Source organism: Dysidea avara, chromosome 9 (assembly GCF_963678975.1).
Source record: "Dysidea avara chromosome 9, odDysAvar1.4, whole genome shotgun sequence".
In the NCBI taxonomy this organism is placed as follows: domain Eukaryota; kingdom Metazoa; phylum Porifera; class Demospongiae; order Dictyoceratida; family Dysideidae; genus Dysidea; species Dysidea avara.
This window is the reverse complement of record NC_089280.1, coordinates 6,895,443-6,915,945: the sequence shown is the minus strand read 5'-3', so window position 1 is coordinate 6,915,945 and position 20,503 is coordinate 6,895,443. Positions and strand designations below refer to the sequence as shown.

General features: G+C 36.4%; 2 protein-coding genes and 1 long non-coding RNA gene across 5 annotated transcripts; 2 read left to right on the top strand and 1 right to left on the bottom strand.

Moving 5' to 3' along the window:
* Positions 1-393: 393 nt before the first annotated feature.
* LOC136265670 (papilin-like) lies at positions 394-4,734 on the bottom strand. Of its 2 annotated transcripts, none has more exons than XM_066060568.1 (14): positions 4,371-4,734; positions 4,242-4,315; positions 4,120-4,174; positions 3,621-3,821; positions 3,449-3,560; positions 3,323-3,397; positions 3,104-3,237; positions 2,904-3,048; positions 2,715-2,856; positions 2,379-2,586; positions 2,157-2,327; positions 1,117-1,296; positions 877-1,062; positions 394-817 (listed from the first exon to the last, which is right to left on the bottom strand). In XM_066060568.1, exons 1-14 carry the CDS (start codon positions 4,416-4,418, stop codon positions 515-517), a joined length of 2,034 nt encoding a protein of 677 aa, XP_065916640.1. In that variant the 5' UTR covers positions 4,419-4,734; the 3' UTR covers positions 394-514. The 2 variants fall into 2 exon arrangements, with proteins under 2 accessions (XP_065916640.1, XP_065916641.1); XM_066060569.1 differs by having other exon boundaries at positions 4,120-4,193; positions 4,371-4,404.
* Positions 4,735-6,278: 1,544 nt separating this feature from the next.
* LOC136265665 (uncharacterized) lies at positions 6,279-20,436 on the top strand. Of its 2 annotated transcripts, XM_066060561.1 has the most exons (18): positions 6,279-6,438; positions 6,486-6,545; positions 9,326-9,408; positions 9,454-9,552; positions 9,666-9,768; positions 9,832-10,008; positions 10,068-10,171; positions 10,242-10,333; positions 11,753-11,824; positions 11,887-12,013; positions 12,068-12,214; positions 16,217-16,310; positions 16,896-16,946; positions 16,994-17,084; positions 17,131-17,242; positions 17,298-17,435; positions 17,481-17,550; positions 19,995-20,436. In XM_066060561.1, the coding sequence occupies exons 1-18, from the start codon at positions 6,288-6,290 to the stop codon at positions 20,369-20,371; spliced, it is 2,148 nt and encodes a 715-aa protein (XP_065916633.1). In that variant the 5' UTR covers positions 6,279-6,287; the 3' UTR covers positions 20,372-20,436. The 2 variants fall into 2 exon arrangements, with proteins under 2 accessions (XP_065916633.1, XP_065916634.1); XM_066060562.1 differs by lacking the exon at positions 6,486-6,545.
* On the top strand, positions 13,300-15,730 carry LOC136265683 (uncharacterized). The gene is made up of 2 exons (XR_010705682.1): positions 13,300-15,170; positions 15,218-15,730. It is a non-coding gene; the product is annotated as an uncharacterized lncRNA (long non-coding RNA).
* Positions 20,437-20,503: the final 67 nt, after the last annotated feature.

The window sequence follows — 20,503 nt, the reverse complement described above, 5'->3', positions numbered from 1 at the left end:
TCAACATGCATGCTATACAGCAAATATAGGACACTAATATTTATGCTTCATTCCCAATACATTAATTATTATTGCATCAGTTGTCCTACATGTAAAGCAACAAAGGTTTTGTTTGTTCTTTACACCATGTTGAAGTCACTGGTAGGGAAGACACACTGAATAATTGAACTACATTCCTGTAAAAACCACAAACAATAAACTTTAGTGTTTTGCATCATTAATGACATAAGGAAGCCTCATGACATGTACTTAGCTACATTAGCAGTGCTGGTGTTTAATGCTTGGTCCCTCTTCCTGGCATTAAAATGTTTAATGTGGAGATGGTCCTGCACGTAGGGCAGGTACCAATGCTAGTATAGAATAATGACAAGTCCAATATAATATATATATATATATAGTCAATAGTCATTAGTCATACAAAAAGATGTAATACAATTATAAAAAGTCATTTCAGCGTAAGGATAAAGGGGAGTCATGTTAGTAAAACATAGTGTCATATCCAATGTACTGATCATTAGTTACAACCTGTATCCTGCCCGGGTAAGTTACCTTTACAGCAGGGTCTTTCACAAAAATTGTACCGGAGCAGTGGTAGCAACTGCCATTGTTTACAATATTCACAGCATTGTTTTTGGCAAGGTGGTAATTCATCTTTGTGGCAAAACTGCGCTTCGCATATCTCAGAAACTAGACACTTTGGACCACATGTTTGTACCATACTGGGCTTTGCATATGAGCACTTTTCATCAGCAAGTGTTACATTTCCCAGTTTGCAGTATAATGTTCTTGTTTGTGTACCACTGCAAGTTTTACTGCACTATTATAAGAAAGAGTAATACTTCACATTTGCTATACTGCATGTTTACAGATACTCACGTAGCCCCAGTCTGTTGGGAACCATTCTGGATTACATCCATCAGTCATGTAACATCCTTGTGTATTTGACGGTTCTGTTGCTGGGTTACATTTAATGTGGTCATTCCCTTCAGAAGTCCTTCCATTGTGTATGCAATGTACATTTCTGTACTGTACTCCTTCTTTGTGACATCCAAGTGCAACACACTGAGATTACAATAAATAAATACATGCATGCTGTATTGCAGCTAAAACACTTACTTCTTTTAGCCAATTTTCAACTGCCCATATTCCATTACAACAAGGTCCTTGGCAAGTTCTTTCTTTTGCTGGCTTTGCAATTGGAATGTTCTCAAGGCAAACACTGTCATCCACAGCTGTCCCATTTTTAGTACAGTTTACTTGCCTGGTCTGGACACCTTCACCACAACTCACAGAGCACTATATAGACAATTAATACAATTAGCTCTATTACTCTGCATTTTTGGTAGGTGCTAGGTTTGAGTCTATTACGTTTGCCAGTATGAGGGAATAGTAGGAAGGCAAAATCATAAATCAAAAATGCTAGCCAGAATTTTGCAGAAATTCCTCTGCAATAAAAGCTATTGACCTCTCTGAATCATTAAGAATACCGTTTGAGGTAGGAGAACGGTAAGCAAAGTTCAATTCTGGAGTTTAGTAAAATAATGATGGAGCATTTTTAATAGCACTTTACTGTCAGATAGCTTAAACTACTGCTAGTGAGGTGTATAGTTGTGGATTGCCACCATCCTAAATGTTAAGGCTGGGGAAAGTTTTATGCCTTCATGCTATTTTGATCAAGTTATGAATTTCAAGGGGGGAAATTTTCACAAATGGCTACCAATCTGCTCAAACTACAAAAGAATTCCCTCTTCTAAAATAACTCACTATACGATATTCTTGTAGCAATTTTTGTATGTACTGTACATGACAATAGTTAGTGGTGTGACTTAAGTTTGGTGAATCAGCATGCAAAAAAGGTTAGCAGATAAAAGATCGGCAAATTTGCCAAACAGCCATCATTAAACAACATAAAATATGTAGCTAATAGACGAATATAGTTTATCAAATTTCCTTTGACCTGCCAGATTTGCCAAAGTTTAGTCACGCCACATTTTTGTGGCAGTTTTTTCATAGATTGAGCATAATGTGAAATGGAAGATAAGATGGTAATTTTGCTGACAATTCTACAATCTGCAATGAGCATGATAAGCTCAAGCCTACTATCCCATTGAGCTAACAGTGTACAATAATTTGCCTAGTTCTCATCAGTAACGTACATTGGTCCAATTAGATTTGATCCACTTGTGGATGCACATATCTCCAGTACACAATTTCTTTTTATAAGGCTTTGCCTGCAAACTGCAATTGTGGTTGTGTATCTTGTTTCCATTGGCATCCCTACATGTGACATTTCTACCTTGAATTCCTTCCCCACAATCAACGGAACACTGAATGTGAGATAATATGTAATATGAAGTAGTGATTGTTTTATAACTTACCATACTCCAGTCTCCTGTGTGCCAATGGTTGTGACAAGGGTGTTTGTTACATTCATGTAGTGATGCTGGCTTTGTTTCACTGTCACACTTCCCTGGTGTCTGGATTGGTTGCACACCATCTCGGATCACTTGTATGCAAGAAACATCCCTCATCCTGTCTCCTCCTCCACAACTCTTTGAGCAGTGCGTCCAATCGGAGTGTGTCCATCTAAATTGGAAATGATCACATTAACAATGTCCATATTATAGTGTATATGCTATGAAGATTACAAAACTGTTAAAGTTTTAATAACTACATTATTATGGATGACATCATATAACGCAAATCACACTCACTCAGAAGGACAAGCTGGCTGATCACAGAATTGAGTTGCAGGGAAAAGCCCATTCTTTGAAAGATCATTGTTTGTGCATTCAAAATCTGGAACTCTTTCGTGGGTATTATAAGTTCGACAATATATCTCTTGTGTTTGGATTCCTAGAGAAATTCAGGTATCACTGCTTTCACAAAATGACTTTGTATACCTCTTCCACAAGTCTGAGAACAAGGAGTGAAGCTCTCTCCTACTGCCCATTCATAAAAATTTGCTATTTCAACCTCATCATATGGAATATAAACTGACATGTGGTAGTTGCATTGTATCTTGTGGCTACTTTTCAGACAATGAACCTAACAAAAGTTTCAATTACAATAGAATAATTGTGTAATTAATCACTTTGCATACCTCAATGGTGACTGGTGATTGAAGTGGTCCTTCTGTAGTCAACTCATTGTTAGAAATCGTAAAAACTGTCCCTGATAGAGATATGACTGATTGGTCACTGCTAAAGTGTAGAGACTTTGTAGAATCATTGATATCTACATATTGAAGAAAACAGTATGCAGTTGGATATTATAATACAAAAGTTACAATTTACGTAGAAGGTAGCTATGATTTTGTTACCTTTGAAGCTACAGGAAGATGAACCCAAAGCAATGCTAATGTTGGTTGATTCAGATGGTAATGTAGTGTAGTAATCTGTCAATTGGATAAATGTACTTCCATACAAACACCATAGATCTCACATACCATTAGAAGAGGAATTCTTAAATTTGCATGTCAGTTGAACACACAAATCACTGCATGTTCCACACTTGTTTATTGTTCTCTTTGATCCAAGAACACGATCACAGCCAAAGGGCTACATAATAGACAAGAGTTGATATGAGACAAGTTAGTTTTATTTTTCCACAAAACTTACCACACATTCTCCAACAACACACACACCACTGGAGGAACTGCAACGTGTCCCATCTACAACTAAACCTTTCTGTGCAGGACTCTGTCCTGGTGCACTGCATAGCAGTTTGCAGGGATCACTTTTGTTAATGAATGGCATTAACTCCTCTCCATATGTCTTACATTGTTGACTCCTGAAGTCAGCATTGCCATCTGGGCACCTCTAAAAGATTTGTTATGGATAAACAATATATTATATCAGCAAAGGACTGATGCTACAGTATGCACTTGTATAACTGTATAAGTTAGGAACTGGGATTAGCAGTCATGAAAACCAACAGCATAATTATAAACAATTCCTTTTCTTAATCACACCTCTCCTTTTCAGTCAAGAATATTTGTGGAATTGTGGAATGGCCGGTTGGCAAAGTTGTACACAAATTGTCACATTTACTACAACCACAAACACCACTTGAGATATTGCTTTAGGCTATATATCCTGTATATAAATATTCATATACCTTCACATTGCAAGCCCGGAATTCTTTCCTTGTTTCATTACACTCATCATTTATTCTAAGAGTACAAAATATCACTAAAGCAACTATAATCTGTAAAACTATTCTACTGCTGTTTAACTTACTGGCAGGGGATGGTCCTCTGCATGATTCCTACACCACAAGTTCTAGAACAACTACTCCATTCACCACCTAATACCTAAGAAAACACATATAGATTATTTAAATAACCATAGCACATATACCCTTCTTACCATATTGGCAAAAGAAACCAAGATTAGTAGTTTTATGCAACAATCCATTTGACTCCCTGAGGATAGAACTCAAAATGGTGGAATAGCTGGTCATTTGCCTTTTTATACTCTCACAATAGGAAGTCTTGTAAGTGCATGTCAATCAAGATTTTTGTACATGTGAGCACTAGGATAATCTTACAAGTGACTTACATGACAATTTGTAGTATATGTTTTATGAATACTTTTGTGCTTGTAAAGTATGTCTTTAGGTGTATACTTGCTGTACCTGTATAGCCAACTAGTTTCATTGACAATAGCTAGTTATTACTACAATATGGCAGCTGTCCTTTAATGTATGTATTATACTATTGCTAGTTACTAAATACTTGATACCAGGGGCTGATCCAGGAGTTGGTAAGGGGAGGGGCACAAACAGGCTAAGTTGTAAGTGGTTGGGAGAGCCAGATTCTCTAGTTCAGTGCTGCATTTTTGAAGCAGCAAATAATCACCTCTTAGTAGTGTATCACTGTTGATTTTTGCCATTTTGGCCTTAGAGACGCTTAGTATGTACGAAGGTGCTGGGTGACAATTTCACAGTTAGTTTGACTTTGGTTTCAGGTGAATTTGTAATAAATGCTAGTAAAATGTGTATAGTTTCATGAGTTTCTTGGCCTGACATAAAGTTTAGTAGCTATTTTAATCAGAAGTATGGCTGGCCCCAAATTCCCCATCCTGGATCTGCCATTGGATACTGACATGATCATGTGGGGTGCAGACTGGTTGCCTTCACTGACAATTGTGCTGCCTAGTGCAAACAGGTAAGCAAATAGGTAATACAAAGATGCAGTCTTAATAGCTTAAGCCAAGAGTTCATAATAATATATATGAACTCTTGCTTAAGCCAACAAGTAAAAGCTCTGTTAACCGATTATTCCTACTGGGCTTCTTGGAGGCTGAAGGTTAATGAGGAGCATGCATGGTTTCTGGAAAAACTACGACAGAGTTTCTAACATTGGAAAACATACAAAGTGAATCCAGGCAAGACTGATAACACCATTCAAGCAATAATACACTAACCAAGCATGACTAGCACTGAAATACTACTTTCTATTCTACTTGATAGAGGCCACCTAAGAGAAAAATTTTAACAGTGTTGTTTACCATATGTCACCCCACTCTAGGATAGACTCTATAGGGCTTCAAAACATTGACATCAAAACCGTGTTGAATGAAGAATATAAATTCCAGACCAGCACTACCATTACTTGTGCAATTGCTAATTGGTACTAATGGGACCTGTTCACGTAAAATGTTAGCTACTGTTATCATCAAAATTTGCAACATAATTACAACATGGGATGCTATTCAGCTATGTGCATTTCAAATACTACAGCCATGTGAGCAGGTGAAGGCTATGGGCCAGGTATCTGAAAAAATTAAAATCAAACTACCTGTCGTTGTATGTATATATATATATATATATACTCTATCATAGCTGTCGTGCACACAAACAAGGCTTTTTTTGCAGTGGACAAAAGTGTGCATGTTGGTAGGATGATGTAGCTATCTGTAATGACAGTCTATATGCACTGCTAATATGTTCTATGTAAACTGTCAATTTGCTATATACCAATATCAGTCATTTTATTAATTATTTTGATTGATGAAAAGAATTATTAGCAAAGTGGAGCAGTGCTGCACCACCGTACCGCAATTTAAGGAAGCCGGACCGTGTGAACCGTTATTTTTACACAAGCTCTACTTCGATTTCTAAACTGCAAGTGTGGCTAATCATTGCCATTGACATTGGTCCACAATGCATTTGTAGAAATTTTGTACCGGTGTCAAATTCTAAAGCAGTTGCTGGTTGCACACTTATGTTCTACTATCAAATACAGCGATTCAATGCTACAGTAGACTCTTACACGAGTACGCATGCGTAAATCTTCACGTGCTGAAGTCCCAATGGAGCGGTATTGTTTTGATTATCCTCGTGAATTGTTTCCAGTTCAGCAACAGTCAGGACTCAAGGAAGGCTACGGAAAACTGTCAGGATGGCTCTCTGATGGATCACTCAAACGCTCAGGTGCCAATATGCACTTACGTTTAAAGCGCGCATTAAAATATTTTCAGGACGCCATCATGTTTACAATCCACTCACTTCGTGCTTTCCTTTGCAAAGACCAAACTTCTGTAAGTAGTTTTGTAGCACTTTTTTATTTGAATATTTACCCTGCGATATAGCATACAAGCCTAACATTGTAGAATGATACCATGCAGCCAGTTTCACGCATTTGTGTAGAGTCTCTAGAGTTGTGGTGCGGTAGTTATGTATATGTTGCAGCTGTAAAAATGCTAGCTTGTTTAAATCATGGACACAAGTTGATTGATTGGAAGTCACCATTTGGGTCTGTGTCTGAGAGAAAACTTTTGTCAAATTTACAGGGTAATACACAGGCACTCACCGTAGGTAGATCTGTGACCGTGGTCAAACTCAAAGGTCAGGCCACCAAATTCGTGCCAAATCAACGGTCAAGGGTAAAAATATCCAACCCACAATCGCAAATTTCTGAACTATTGTCACCAAGTCACAGGTCAAAGATTGAAAAAAGGCACTTAGCAAAATTTCAGCGTGTCAAGACTTAGACCGTGATTGCAGATACAGTGCATATCTATGTGGCACCCCCTTGAATTACAAATTACACGTTTTGTACACAAAACACAGTACAGCATTCATAATATCCTTAATTATACATTGGAGTTTTCTGCTTAGCATGGATGGAATTGTCGTCATCTAACCTTCAAGTTTCTTTTCTTCAGATACACTTTTATCACACAATTCAACTGGTACTTGCTTTTATACACCAACGTCCGGCGATTGGGAATAACTCCCACACATTTCATATTGACTGTTGCAAACAACTTGATTATTGTGACTACTCTAAGTCACACATGGGGAAATCTCAGGATTATTTAGGAGCTTCAAGTTGTGAAATTTAATACGATTGTGCCAAAATTTTCCATGCTTGGTGAGTCAAGCATTTGTATTTATATTTCAATGTACATATATGAAATACCAACTTCCCAGAGAGCTGCTTTTTCACTGCTACTGCCATGCTGGGTTTTAGCAGACTGAATTGTGTAGTAATGCATTTTATATCGCACAGGTAAACAAATTCTACTAGTAACTCGTGGTCAAATTTTTGTTTGCATAAAACTGCTTTATTTGACAAAACATGTTACCGTATGACAGGAAATTTTGATGAAAGAAAACTTTGATGAATCTGTTACATTTGTCAAATTTTAATTCATAAAATGTCAATAAGCACCTCAAAAGTCAGTGTCTAGACTTGTGACTCCTTGTTCTTTTTTTGTTGTCAAATTTGTCAAAGCTGATTAGTTATGAATTTTGTCAAATTTTCCTTTTGTCAATATTTCCTGTTGGGGTTTTGTCATAGTCTTGCTTCAGCTTTGTATTGGGTTAGGAAAAAAAAGGGTCTAGTGAATGCAGTATAGCAGTTTTGTTCTGGCACCCCCCCCCAGAGTTTTGGAATTCTATGGCACGGCTTCAGATGTTGTGAAAGGCTCTTTGATTGGTGAGAGCCGCACACGATAGCTTTGCAATGAGTTTTAAGTAGTGGGAACCACCATTTATGTGTCTCACAAATCAATGCCAATCAACAACCCCCAAACTTTGGGGGGTGCCAGAACAATAGACCCTTACAACTACATTTGAATTGTTGCCTCCAAGCATTGCCTGGTGGTTTAATCAAATCAATAATGGCTTCTGCTTGTCAGAAATCCAATCACTCCCAGTTCCACCAACAAAGTTGAATTGTCGTTAAAATTTTAATTGTGTAATTCATGGTCCACCTCATCACTAGCATATTAAGGCAACAGTGTTGCCTGCCAATGTCTTCTTTATCAATTTAAGTACTTTATTAATCTCATACTACAACACCATACATGCCCACTTATTGTGGTAGTTGCAAAACTATTATCTTAATATAGACTTTGATTTAGTAACTAATGGTGAATTGCTACTTTAATTTCGTGTTTGTAATTGAATGTAGCTATGGGTGTTTGATGTATGGAGTGGTAATGGTTGTGTAAAAAATGATGTAGTATAGTTACGCCTTACCAGTACACTTTTTTTTTGTAATTCAATTCTGCGTTATTGTTTTGATGAGGTTAACAGTATTGAATTGTTGAATCACCTCCCAGTGACAGCTGTCACATACGCACACACATGATGACCAGCATTCATGTTTGGTAATGTGTTAATTGATTTTTGGATTTTATTTATGTGCTGGCCTAGGTTTATATTTTAGATAATAGCAGCATAGATACGTTTGTGTGAGCTACTGCTGAAACAAATAGCTATTTTTTACTATTTGAAGGGTTGTGAACAAAGCAATCGATTATTCTTTAGCACTGAAATCTTTTCTCACACAGCAGGTAAAGGTTCAGGTGGGACTTCAGGCATCTATACCTTCATATGTGAGCAGATACTAGTCCTGCCCCCAGGTGGATTTGCCTGTACTGATTCATAGCACCTGAGTAGCACACAGGTGTCCCAGTGTTGGTTCACTAGGCACATGTGACTGTGCCAGCATGGTAGCCATAGGATTTTGCTTTTTGAGTGTGCGTGCGTGCGTGCGTGCGTGTGTGCGTGCATGCGTGTGTGTGTGTGTGTTAGCTCATGCATGTATGAACACATTATAATATTAAATGAAGATGTTTATTCATAGTTATCCATTAAGTGTGTTAGTCTGTCTGGTCTGTTTGGTAACATCCCACTATTTTAGGAGTCAGTGTGGTCACTCATGTGTCATAACTTCATAATTTTGAACATTTAAATCCCTTTGGTAACTAGGGATGACTAGGCAGCACTTTAGTATATTCATTGTTTACTGGTGAAATTCATGATCATAAATATTCAATGGTGACCATGGCTGCATATTCACTATTAGGTTTTTTCCCATATGAGAAGCCACTATGTGGAGGTGTTTCTGGTGATAAAGCTAGCTGGATTGCCAGGTCTACTAGAGAACAAGTAAACAATTATGAGCTGTTTATGAAGTTGACACTGTCACTATAGATAAATTTCTTTCATTCAACATACCATGATGTTTATGTCCCACAAAATGTGCTTAATGAATTATGTGAAGAAGCTGCAAGAGACTTTGTGACCAACAATGTGAGTGCTTAATCAATGGTAGACTTCATTACTTTTGTATAATGTATGTGATTAGCCTTATCAATTAGGCGAGGTCAAAATCTTGTCAATTAGCAAGTGTTTTTGTACTGTAGGGAAGCCAAGTACCCAATGGCTGTTTAGGGTTTAGACCATGTGGTCTTGATTCAGTGCTGGGTGCAGTGTATCATCCATCTGGTGCTGACATGCAACAATTCAGTATCCTTTTATCCCCACATGGTTAACATATGCTTTTGTGTTTTCTTTCCTTAACTGTTGAAGCTGTTGGTCTGCTGGTTGACAACAAGGTGTTGTGTACAAGGTCAGATTCAAGTGGTCTAGACAACAGTTTTGTAAACTATTCTAAGAATTGTGCAACTCACTGTGTCCATGAAATTGATTGCTATCAAATGCCATCACCGATTAAAGAAATATCAGTAACCACTTGTCATGCAAAAGGTAAGCATAATTATGTAATTTCTACTTTTCCCCTATCATTTGTGCGTTGTGATCTGTAGAGGTGATGGGTGTTCGAAGTGATTACCATTGTGCCTTCTTCACTGATTGTACTGTCAATAAATCTTCTGAATTAGTTAAACACTATGAGAGTTGTTTATTGCAGGTGGGAAGTAATACATTGCTGCTTGAATATCGTGTGTGTTGATTCCTCCTTATTTCAATCTTCTTATCAGAATTCTGAAGATGGTGATCTTCCACAGTTTCAATGCATTGAACATCTTGGGGTAGCAAAATGCAGCAAACCTACTAGTGCATTTTGTATCAAGTGAGCATCTTGCCTGGAGCAACCAAGCATCCATGACACTGCACACACCCTGATAAAATCATTGGTGTTTACACAACTCAATTTGCTAGACTGCTGTTCCCCCAGACCATAAGGGCTATGTATATTTATACATGGGACTGTGTAAAAATTGGTAATTTCAGTCTAGGTGTGTTGATGATCTTGTTACCATTGCCAAATCATGTGTGTAATTTGTAGCATTCAAGATGTTGCCTAGAAATGCTGGCACATTTGTTTTTTTTTTCATCGCAGTACGAATCACTTCATTGTACACTAAACCACTTTACTGAACCTCTAGTTGCTATGGACTTTTGTACAATCTGTCATCATTGGCTGCCTTACCCTATCTAAAACCAATTTTCCATGTTCAAAACGCTTTACTGTGTAAGAAAAGCTTTGCTGTGTTATATAATAAGCCTGTAATAGTGTACAAAGGAATTGGTTATCCTAGAAACAGGACTTCTGTGTGTGTGATATAAGTGCATTGTACTAGATAGAAGTGCTATATGACAAAGTGGACAAAAAAGCCAAATATTATATGAAGACAAAGATTTAAATCAAGGCTGTTTGCAATAATGATTGTTCTCTCTCAAATTGCCATTATTGTGGCTTCTCATCTCATTTTACTGATGGCTATAAATTAATGCTCTCAATTTACACTTGTTGTCTGTCAATTTGGAGTTTAATCTGTACATGTTTTCTCTCAATTTGGGGTTTTTGTACATGACATCAAAATTGAGAGATAACATGTACACAACTCAGACAACATGCACAAAACTTCAAATCGAGAGACGACATGTGTAAACCGAGAGCATTATAATCATCAGTAAAAATAAAAATGAGAAGCCATAATAATGGAATTTTGAGAGAACAGTCTTTGCAGACAGCCTTGAATTAAAAATTGTCTTCATAAATTATAAATTTGGGTTTTTGTCCACTTTGACACTGCATAGTGCTGGTGAGTTGGAATTGTACTCAGTGAGTGTTTCATTATGGAAAAATATGGTTACTACCATGGAAGGAATAAAATTAAATTAAGCGTCCAGACCTTGTGATTTTCCGGTTTGGGATTGGTCAATTTATTGTGAGTGTTTAATTTTTTTTTTTTTGTCAGTGCAATGTAATTGAATTATGTACATAGCCTGGGGCCCAGATATGAGGCCAGTACATTTAATTTTGTTGAAACATACTTTTGGTTACCACATCTTAAACTTTCAGACATTTCAAATGTTGTGATTAAATTATAGTCTTCTCTAACTCTGATTATTGAATGGTTTTTATCCAACTTGCTTGATGTACAGTCAGTCAAGTCAATACATATATAGTTTCTTTCCACGGCTTTCTTTTATTTGCCAACACAATAGAATAGAAAGAGTACTAGGTGTCTTGTCTTCACTATAGCTCACATTCTCTGGAAGAGGTGTTGCTGATTGTAAACAATGGCACACTACACCTCTGGAATTTGGAGACAGGGTATGGACATACAGTTTGTATATGTACTTGTATTATGATGATGCAAATTCCCTTGTTTGCAGGGTAGTTCAACCACACCTATCTCTTACTGTCTCTGAGCTCTCTCACTGGTGGGACTGCTGTTATGCTGCCCACCCAAGACAAGCAATCATTGCTGACTGTACTTCAATCAGTTTGCTGGATTTCAGGGTATTTAATATTCCTACAATCAATTACAACATGTCATCTGGTTTGTTTTTGTAGAACTCAGCCAGAGAGTTGTGTCCACTACTTAAAACTCACCACAATCCTGTCACAGCTCTCTCCTCTCATCCACTTCATCCTTATCATACAATAGTTGCCACTGTGGAATCCTTATTAGTTCTAGATCTACGTCAGCCATACCAACCAGTATGTATGTAGCTACCATTAATTTATATGCTGTAATTGGTATCTTCCCCTGAGGGTAGTGTTACACATGTGACTTAGTAGTTTTGATGCCTCAGGGTTGTGTTCTTTCATGTAGTATCAGCTACAACTATGAAACCGCAAAAATAAAAATGTCTCTAGAACCAAAGCATTGTCTCATGTAGCCTTACTAATAAGCATACTAGTACCTTATCCTCCTAGTTGATCCAGCCATTATAACAAAGTGGTCTGGATTAACTAAGTGAGAGATGTATCGATTACCCTTGAAATGGTAATATTACCATGGCTGCATTAAAAGTTGTGCTCTTGCTATGATGCTATATGAGCTGTATAGCATAAATGTTTTGAGGAGAAATTTCTTTGCTGATGTCTCTGTTTTTGGAGGTTACCAAGGAAAATTTCATCCTTGGCCTCCATTAGTAGAGCGACATAGTGCACATTTCATGCACTTTGTGATACAATTATGAAACTTTCCATATAAATAATAATCCTTGTGACATTTATTTTTTGACATAGTGCCACTGCATATTTGGCCTTGGGAAACCTTTATAGCCATTTTTGCATTGAAAATTATCATTTTTGTCTTCATCTCCCTGAAGCATTATTTTATACTGTTAAAACAGGGTTTCAAATCAAAGGTGTTGATCTAAGAAACAATATGACTTTTGTTTGAAGTGAATAGCTCATTCCACCACAAAGTTATGATTATTTTAAAATTTGTTGCCTTGGGATGTAAATTATACCAATGGGCAGTAAACTTCATAGAATTTCATGGCTAATATAAATCATCATAACTTTGGGATGAAATCACCTATTGAAAATCAAGTAGTTTCTGTCAGCAAGACCTTTAATTTGTAACCATATTTAAATGGTGTAAAATAATGCCTCAGGGAGATAAAGACAAAAACTTTAATGATGACTTCTCAATGAAAAAATGGCTGTAAAAGGTCACCAGAGGTCAAATCTGTGATAGCTCTATATCAAAAAATATTTATCACAAGGAGTACTCTTTGTGTGGAAAATTTCATAATTGTATCACAAAGTGCACAAAAACACTCTCTTTTTTGTGCTATGCCGCTCCACAACATATAGATACATAATACATTTTGGGAGTGTTTGCAAATCCGTGAAAACTTTACTTTTAGCAACATTGTCCGACCTCGACAATTTGATCTCTTGAAATATTTAGGCTATACGGTAGTCCGGACTGACGTCTTTGGACATAATTTTTGTACTGGCAATTATTAATTAATATTAACTGTGACACAGTTGCATGATGCAACTGTGTTATTGGATGATGCAACTGTTTATATTCATGATTCCATGTCAATTGTATATATCATATTATTTCTTTCGTTGTGATGATTTTCACTCAAAACTACAATGGGTAATTTTTTCTATTGCCAAAAGGTGTTTGTTTAGTGAGATTAATGGTTGCAGGCTATGTGTTAATTTGGCAAAGTGGTTGCTGTGAGGATTATTATCTATGATGGCTTCTAGTCACACGATTTCCTATTGCCTAAGGCAATTGTGGTCCTGGTGCTTAAACAGTTTGCAACTTTTACTTCATTAATTCAAAGTTGTACGTAGCACACTTACGTTGTTACATGTATATGTTCTCTGTACAATTTAATAAAATAATTATATAAATGATGTCACTTTAGTAACTTTAATAGTTATTTGATACTGAAACTTATCCTTTAAAATAGGGAAGAATGATTAAATTGTTCTGTCGTACAAGTTTTGTAAGTCAAATAGCTATGTGTGTTAGTACATTAACATATTGTAGTTTGTGGAAGGGGAATTATTATAAAAGAGTTGACATGATTAGTATTGAAATACTTGGAATTTATACACTGTAACCTAACTGCACAACAAATACTGTTCCAAATTGTAGTGCTCACTGCATTGATGATTAAGTCAGCTGTAGATGTACTTTTATTCTTTTTAAAAGCTACACACCTTAGTAACTTACAGACTGTTTGTAATATAATTATGTTGGTTACAGACATGCTTACTGTAGTAATAATCATACATTGATAAGTTAGCACTGAGTACCCAATTGTTGTGCACGCCATTGAATGCTGAACTTTGACCATGCACGCATATCGTGTTTAGAGTTATGTAAATGCTTGCACTGACTGTGGTATGTATTGTAGGAACTACTTTATGCATGCACATACGTTCATGAGTCATTTTAAGTTTTTATGTATGAAATTACACTTCAGGAGAGCATTTGGTCATTACATATTCGTTGTCTATAATTACTGTTATAGGTAATTTTCTCTTCAAGATGTAAATTTTATGGGGTGGATGTTTGTGGCAAATAGTGTAGCACCTTTGTGTGGATGTTTTGGCCATTAAATATTTTATGTCTAAATACTACTTTATAATCGGTCTCATAGATTTACACATTATTTTTTGAATCTGTGTTCTAAATTATCTACCACATATATTCATTGTACAGTACTGTAACTCTGCATGGTTGTTGATGAATTTCTTAACAGAGGGAGTATTTGATTAATTTATGCATATAACATCTGTTATCAGCCTGTCGTACCAATTACTGCTTGTTATGCTTTTGAAATACTGTACTATTTTGCTTTCTTTACAACATGCTTGTATAGGTATATTTGTGATACTTATTCTAGCATTATCTGCCATCAAATGTTGGCAGTTTGATAGTGCTACAGCCAAAACCATTAATTAGATGGCTATTGCTCTTATTTAGGGTTAGGCTAAGCCTAAGCTCTTATTTAATCAAGAGATACTTTTCCATACCCCATGCTAAGTGTTTTATTAGTTTGGTACATTTTGAGATAATTAAGTAGATGGAAGCTCCAATTTAATTGTAAAGAAGTGCAGATCACTAGATGAGATTACTTAGCTGTTCAAAGATCTTCACACTGTTGCTGGGCGACAGTCTTTCCTCAAAGAAGTAGGAAGCCAATGCTAGTAATTTGAAATTTATCTTCTTCTTGATAGGTAAATTGTGTCTGCAGTGCATAGAGGTACTGTAATAGAGCTGAAAGTTGGTGCCACTTTCCTCAAAGAAATAATCTTTAAAGGGATGGTCTAGAAACTAAATTTAAACTATCATAGATTTGATGTATAGAAGTGTAATAATGCATATATGGCTGCTATGGCAATAGTCATGAGCTGTGCTATGACAACAGCCAAGGTTCTGTACAGTGTAACTGCACTTGTACGTTAGTAATTTGTTGCAAGCTCCAAGTTGTATTAATATAATTATTCACCATAGGAAAGTGTACTTGTTCAATTGTGTGTTTAATTTAGTGGTCATGTTGTGTGGTACGTCAATATCATGCAGGCTGCATAGCATGCTTTTTGTAACCTTGGATTGTGTGAAATTACATATTACTTTTGTGTAAGCATTCGCTTCTTGAGTTATTTGACTAATATTTGTGTGTGTGTGTGTGTGTGTGTGTGTGTGTGTGTGTGTGTGTGTGTGTGTGTGTGTGTGTGTGTGTGTGTGTGTGTGTGTGCGTGTGACAATGGTAATAGAATTAAAAGTAGTGATTACGTTAATGATACGTGAGAGACATTATCTGTGTACATATATCTTGGTAACTGAGATCAGGTATAATTATACAATGTAATATACCCCTTCACTTTATGCATTTACACACACACACATGCACGCACGCACGCACGCACGCACGCACGCACGCACGCACACACACACACATACTATACTAAAATATATGAAATGTTTCTGACAAAGTATAATCTTCACAGTCCTGTTAAATCTTAAAATCACTTTTTGATGACAATCATCACACGAGCTGGTTCATGTGGTCTTAATGAGTGCTTGAGTATCAGTTTACTGTCCAGGTACCGAAATCTGTAACTAGTACCCGCAGTATATAAATTTGTTTTAAATCTTTTAATATATTTTTGTTGTGTCACATAGCCATAATAAAGAAGGTACGAAATTTGTAAATTTTATTATTGCTCATCCAGCTGTTAACTATTCACCTTGGCGATTATGACAGCACTCCGATTTCAGTCAACTCAAGCTGTTACATGGAAGTCACAGCCACAGATTCTTCAGACAGTATCCTTACAAATTGTTGAATTGTTTCTTAAGTGCTCTATAATGAAAGGCATATGTGCTTGCTAGGGCTGTGCAATAATAACGATAACATGATTACCGTGATACCTATGTCATTATTGTGATAAATATAATAAATTTTCAATCATCGATATTCCAAGATAATAGTAAATCTCTGTAGACTATTGTATATTAAAAGCAGGCAGATGTAAGGTCACAATCAGCTGTGGTAATGCTGAAAAAGGTGACTTTCCAAGAGATGCTATCGTTATACAATTATTATTACACAAAACTGTGATTATAAAAGTACTCTATGACAATACTTCATTATTGAGATAATATTGTTTATCGTGATAAAATGTTTTTTTTGTTATCAAACTTATCGAGATATAGGTTTTTTTCATTATCGCACAGCCCTAGTACTTGTAATTAAAGTAATACTTCTGATCATGACATGGAATTAGTAATGACTCTGTCATTATAATACATGTGTCGGCCACCTGTTACGTGCAGTGCAATTAGAATAAACTTTGTAGCACTAGCCAAATAAGGCATTGTCAAGTGTAGCTCCTTAATTTGTCACTCTAGCTACTGTACTTTTGTCATCCCATCAGCAACAATTGTTGATTAATTACGCTGGTAACATAAAAGTTTTTTACAAAACGTTTTAATGCATGCAAGTACAGGTGGCTACGTCAAGTGGAATGGGATATCTCAAAGGCCAAATGTTCCAGCACCTCGTCTCACTATGAATCCACACTTAATCCCACATTACAAGTATGGTACTGTCATACAGCTTGTGTCTTATACTATTTCAATGTAGTTCATTATTAAATGATGGTCCAGACAATGCTGCTTCATATCGTCTCACCAGTCCCTTGATAGGATCATGTATTGTAAAATCTAATGATACTGAAGTACAGGGAATTATTGAGGTGCTTTTTACTCATTTTAACCGTGATGAATTTAAATGGGATTTTGTGTATTTAGCTGTCTCAGTTAGGGGACTTATTCTATCATGAATGGAACTATGTGGACAATACAGACTGCTGTAAGTCTGTCAGCTTACCAGCCATAGATGAGACATTGTGGGGATTATGGCAGCAGGAAGCTGCTGTACAAGAACAGGTACACAGAGAAATAATTGGGCTATTGTGTAATCATTTTATGTAGCACTGTCTACCGTATCAAGAGGAATCTCTGTGTGGGATACAGTCAATTGATTTAGGGCCCCTAGCAGAATGTTAGTTATTCACATGTTAATATTTGTTGATTGTTTGTGCCTAATGTTAACAGTACCTCATTACAAGTGATTTGCCTTTGTCATTCCATGTTGATTGCTTTAATTGATGGGCGTTTAGTGCAAAAATGTGTAGTTGATGTGTAGGATGCATCTATAAACGCTGCTAACATCACCAACAATATAGGGTTCTCATAAAAGTGCTCATACTATGATTGCTTGATAGTGTCTGTAAACAAATTTAGTGTGACCATTCTTTGTGAATGTTTTGTAGTAGTCATCAAGGCTGGTCTGGATTGTCTGCTATTAGGACATGTTGAAAAAAGTATTTTTGCATCAATGTTTTAATGATCTTGTGAATTGGCTCTTTAAAATGGTATTTGATCATTAATCGGCATGTTAATTATTTCATTATCTAATTAATGGACCCAATAGTTCAGTAATTACATGGGCATAGCAACGTAACAGAATACAAACACATTTAGCGTCATGCTGGGAGGATTAATGAGACTGGCTATTTCATTGAGGGAGCATTCAAGGACCAGCCAATCTGACTGTATTTGTTTTGCAGTGATAAAATATTTGTTGCTATCTCTTGAATGCGTTTCTATTAGTAGAGCATGTAGAAATAATGTTGCTAAAAATGATGTCATGGCAGGGAATTATATACTGTTATCTTGTGATAGGTGCATATGTTACCCTACAACAGACTAGCATGCAGTTTACCTTGTTAGGTTATTTGCCATATGCACAATCGAGCCACTTTTATATTGTTGTGGAGCATTTTATCAAGTTATTTGAAGCAGTTAGGAGTGAGTCTGTTACATATATATTTTTAAAAATACGTGGATCCTTTTTAGAGATTCTACAACTCTTGTCTTGTGCTTTCAAGCAATTGTTTAGTTTCTCACAATCATAATAGTGTACTTTTGTTCTTGCTGTTGTTGTAGTATAAAAAAAGTATTGCTAATTGGTCTACGTAAGTCTTCATCGAAAACCCCTAATACTTAATGGTGGCTCTTAATGAGTCGGAAGTTCAACTTTTAGTATGGCGGAAAGCAGTTACGCAGATTAAGCAGTAGTCAATTACATAAATGTAAACTTAGCTGTAGCCTATAATAATAATTATTAGTTGATTAATCGTCTGATAATCGTACCAATTTTAAACAATAACAGAACGATTAAGCTTCGTTACCATTGGTGATTGCTTTGGCTGTAACTTGAACTTTCTATTTTCACTTTGTTACTGTCGTTAGATAAACCACATACCTTTGCATGATACTAATGGATACACTTTTATTGAGTACATGGGAGGTGGTCTCCATTTGATGTGTGTTGTTCTTCAACACTTATCTGCACTCAGAAATATCCTTGAGTTATTTCTACAGGTTAGCTTCTAGTCAATGCACTATCAGTTATATATGCATACATGTAGCACTAAATATAACCATCTATTTTGTTGTTCTATTAGTGGCCACAGATATCTAGTTAATGATGGGCTTTTGGAGGAGATCTGATTATCATTATACTTTGTGCTTTAGTGCAGGGGTGGTGGGGGGCCAACTTATGGCAATGAGAGTTAAACAGTAAACTTTGAAACTTACGATAAATATGGATGCCATTCTGGGGTCTAGGGGTGTTTCCTCTCATCAGATTTTATAAGCTCTGAGGTGGTATTTTACACTAGTGGTAAATTATTTGAATGTGACTGTTCTATTAGAGTAGTTGACTGCTCTATTGGAGCATCGTGAGCGTCATAGCCCCCTGGCTCCCAGTTTTCAACATCTATGCTTTTTTAGTGCCTTATGTAGTACATGCAGCAGAACTAGGCTCTTTGGATTAGAACCTTCCAAAACAGGATTACCTCACCCCCATAAAAATGGGTCAATTTTTGGTCCCAATAGAGCAAACCATATGTAAGGTGATAAGATTGCCATGCACTATAAAGTTTTAAAGACGGATAGCTTCACACCTAAAAAGTTCAATTAAGCTTTGGGATCAACAGTTTTCAGCTACTGATAACAGTGTTGATGAGCTGTATTCTCTGATGTAAAACATTATCATCAACTAAGTGTAACAGATTGTTGCTGTTAAAATCATTCGTCCCAAAGTGTATAGCTGATAATTTTAAAAATAGACATTTTTCTTTCTCTTGTCAAACCACAGATTTTGATAGAAGCTGTTTAGTACACTGTACAGAGCATACACAGCTACGGCATTTTTAGCTAGAGGACCCCAATTTTAATAAATAAGGGAAAGGGGAAAGGAGCATTTGAATGTAAGATTTCATAAAATATTTTCAATTGTTTGATATGTGACCTATTGTGTGTAATGTGGTGACTGTGTGCCCCATACCTATCATATTAAGCATATACAAAAAAAAACAAAAAAACAATTGCTACTTTATTCATGCGTTTATAATATCTTTGACATTTATACCTATGTAGATATTGTTGACACGGACGGTGTTCTGAAGTGTCTACTGTGCCATTCTTATCAGAGTGCCATCAATAATTCCAGCACTGGAGACCCTGCAGGGAACTTGTGTGCAGTGTGTGGGTGTAAACTTGTTCCTACCAAGAACTGTGATGTGTCTGTATCTGCTGATTCCGGACCACAACTATTAATGCAGTCTTGTGACTTGAGTTCTATTGCAACAGATGAACAGAGTTTGGTGTTTGACCTCTGGAAGTCATGGAACCAAGAGCAACCAGCTGTCAATAAGACAGAGGTATCTTTGCCTCAGACGTCAGAAGTGCCTATTTTATCTAGTGCTAGAGGACGTAAGAGAACACGATCTGGTGCTAAGAGAATCGGATTTTAATGTTTATTAATATAAATGAAATGTGATAAAATCCAAGATAAGATCCTTTAATTTCCTGCTGAGAAGTCAATGTTGTTTAGGTTGGTGCATGCATGCCTAGACCATACCTACATATTGCATGGACGGTCTGGG